Source organism: Camelus bactrianus, chromosome 6 (assembly GCF_048773025.1).
Source record: "Camelus bactrianus isolate YW-2024 breed Bactrian camel chromosome 6, ASM4877302v1, whole genome shotgun sequence".
Lineage (NCBI taxonomy): Eukaryota > Metazoa > Chordata > Mammalia > Artiodactyla > Camelidae > Camelus > Camelus bactrianus.
The window spans coordinates 22477141-22480115 of record NC_133544.1 but is presented as its reverse complement, the minus strand read 5'-3'; the positions used below and the strand labels follow the sequence as shown (position 1 = coordinate 22480115).

Below are 2975 nucleotides of genomic sequence, written 5' to 3'. Positions count from 1 at the left end.
CTAGGGAAAAAAAGAAACGACTATGAACTACTTTGTTTTCACTGGTGCAGATGTTGAGACTAAGCTGTCTGCCTGGGTACCTGTTAGTCTTTATTCTGGCTTCTAGGTCGTCACCATACATGTCCTTGTCCAGATTTTTACTGGGCCTGTAAATATTCTGGGCCATATCTTTACCACCTCTCCAGGCTTGATCATAAACATTGTAAATTTCATCTTCTCCACCTGCAAAACCACTGTCCATACCCTGTGGAAAAAACAGAGGATGTTAAAAATGTATGTATTTAATGAAAGTTGAATTTGATTACTTTCATATGAAGAGGAAACCCTTGCTCACAGCTCACATTTTCAACAATCTGAACTGCAAACTAAAAAGGTCACTAAAAAACGGTCACAAAGTCCCTTATCTCTTGTTCACCTTTGGCTCCTTAGATTAAATATGGTACTCATTAACTACTTTCGCAAAGTTGTCATCAAAACTGGCAGATGCTAGTATAAGCAGGTATTTCAATTTGTATAGACACAGTAACAAGAAGATAGAAGAACTGTGAAGTGTTTATCTGACACTATAGTAACGTTAAACCCCTTAACTGCCTGAGAACATCACTATTACAGCATGATATGATAGGGTTCTCAATGAAAATATTAAGTCAACAAAAAGCTGGTTTCGTATATTTGGACAGCTCATTAATACAGGGATGTGTCTTTTAAGAAAATTTTTCACCACAATCTTTAAATGATTTAAGCTTGTGAGAGGCAACTGTCATAAATATTTACTTCTGTGGAACTTTCATGCCTAAGAATCTTAGTTCTACCAGATACGAGCTAAACCTCTATGTGTTTCAACTTCTTCATATATAGACAGAGGTACTAATAGTATCTAAGAATTAAGTGAGATAACATAAGTAAAAGACTTAGAACAATGCCAGGAATATAAAAAGCACCCAATAACTTACTAACCAGAAAAGCTTACTCAAATGCTACCTTCAAATCTTCCTAAAATCTCCAAGTCTTAGATAACTAACTTCTCTCTATCCCAGTAGAACTTTACAGTTCTGTATTCTTACCACAGTCTGCCTTGTTTTTATTTATATACATGTATCTCTTTTCCAGTGGACTTGAGGGTTCCTTGAGGGCAAAGGCACATCTATCTTTGATCTCACTGAGTTATATACAGTAAATAATCAATGTTGGGTGAATTAAAACACAAAGGTACTTCCTCAGGCCTAATGTGTCCTAGCTAGTTAGTGACACCTGGTACTAGAAATCAGATTTCCTGACTAATACTTTAATCTGGCTTTACAGCTATATTTTTTTTAAAGATCCCAAGTCTGTGTTTTTTTAGCATTAAAAAAAATTTATTTTCAAATATCAACAAAAAATAACCCGAGACACTTTTGTAGGACATTTGCTCTATTTTAGAAATAAGACTGATATACCAGAATCAAGTTTTATCACCGAATTTCTTTCATTTTCTAATAGTGTCTCAAATCTTAGTCAACTCTAAGAGGTCAAAATCAACTTTTTCATCTTGTCTCTTAAGTTACAACATGAAACTTGCAATTTTTTTTCCTGTCATCATGCCAGCATACCTTAGGCTGATCTAAACTATGATGTTAATTTTCTTTTCCCTGAGGATTGGTATATCATATCAACACTTAAAATTTATTTCTAGGCTTTTTGTACCTTGGATTGGTTGAAGAGCCTTTGGTCATACTGAACTTCATTGGAAGTCCGAGGATTGGGCACACCAAGAGCAATGACTTCACTGATATCTCGATTTTCATTTCTCTGCAGTTTTGACCTGTTTTGAAATACCATGTCACAAACTGAAAACTCTTCACAGATAAGCTGAATTTCAACTTAAATACAACAAATCTCAGAAGAAGAGGAAACAAATATGTCCTGTTCACATCTTGTGAACATATATATTCCCTGATAATGCCATAGTTGGGATGACAGCTCTTACAGCATTTCAGATACGTGATTATAAGAGACACGGTTTTACAATTAGGCCTTCCTGATAGACAGGAGTAGGTATGACATTATAATTCAACATCTGTATACACACAGTGATCACCACCAAAAGTCTAGTTACTGTCTAACACCGTACAATTGACCTCCTTCACCCATTTTCACCAATCCCTCACCCCACTTCCCCTCTGGTAACCACCAATCTGTTTTCTCTACCTGTGAGTTTGTTTTCAGTTTGTTCATTCTGTTTTTCTAGATTCCACATGAGTGAAATCATACTGTATTTCTCTTTCTCTGTCTGACTTACTTCACTTAGCATAATACCCTCAAGGTTCATCCATGTTGTCACAAATTGCAAGATTTCATCTTTACAGCTGAGCTGTATTCCACTGGGTACACATCCCCCACCCCATCTTCTTTATCCATTTATCTGTTGATGGGCACTTAGGTTGCTTCCATCCATATCTTGGTTATTGTAAATAATGCTGCAATGAAGATAGGTACGCATATATTTTTTTGAATTAGTGTTTTCGTACCCTTCAGATAAATACCTAGAAGTGGAATAGCTGGATCATATGGTAGTTCTATTCTTAATTTTTTGAGGAATCTCCATACTGTTTTCCATATTAACAGCACTAATTTACATTCCCACCAACAGTGTTTGAGGGTTCCCTTTTCTCTACCTCTTCAATGCTTGCTATTTCCTGTTTTTCTGATAATACCCACTCTAACAGGTGTGAGGTGCTATTTCGTGGTTTTGACTTGATTTCCCTAATAATTAGTGATGCTAATATCTTTTCATGTGCCTGTTCATCATTGGCATGTCTTCTTCAGAGAAAGGTCTATTCAGATCCCCCGCCCATTTAATTGGGTTTTTCTGTTGCTGTTGCTGCTGAGTTGTATGAGTTCTTTATATACTTTGGATATTAACCCCTTGTTGGATATATAATTACAAATATTGTCTCCCATTCAGTAGGTTGCCTTTTTATTTTGATGATGGTTTT

General features: G+C 35.8%; 1 protein-coding gene across 1 annotated transcript in view; it reads right to left on the bottom strand.

Moving 5' to 3' along the window:
• The window catches only part of SNW1 (SNW domain containing 1), a 30960-nt gene that overhangs the window by 690 nt on the left and 27295 nt on the right, over nucleotides 1–2975 (bottom strand). The window contains exons 12-13 of the mRNA XM_010947886.3: nucleotides 1684–1801; nucleotides 81–244 (exon numbers count right to left, since the gene is read on the bottom strand). Of these exons, the coding sequence (XP_010946188.1) occupies nucleotides 81–244; nucleotides 1684–1801 (282 nt within the window). The remainder of the gene's footprint in view (nucleotides 1–80; nucleotides 245–1683; nucleotides 1802–2975) is intronic.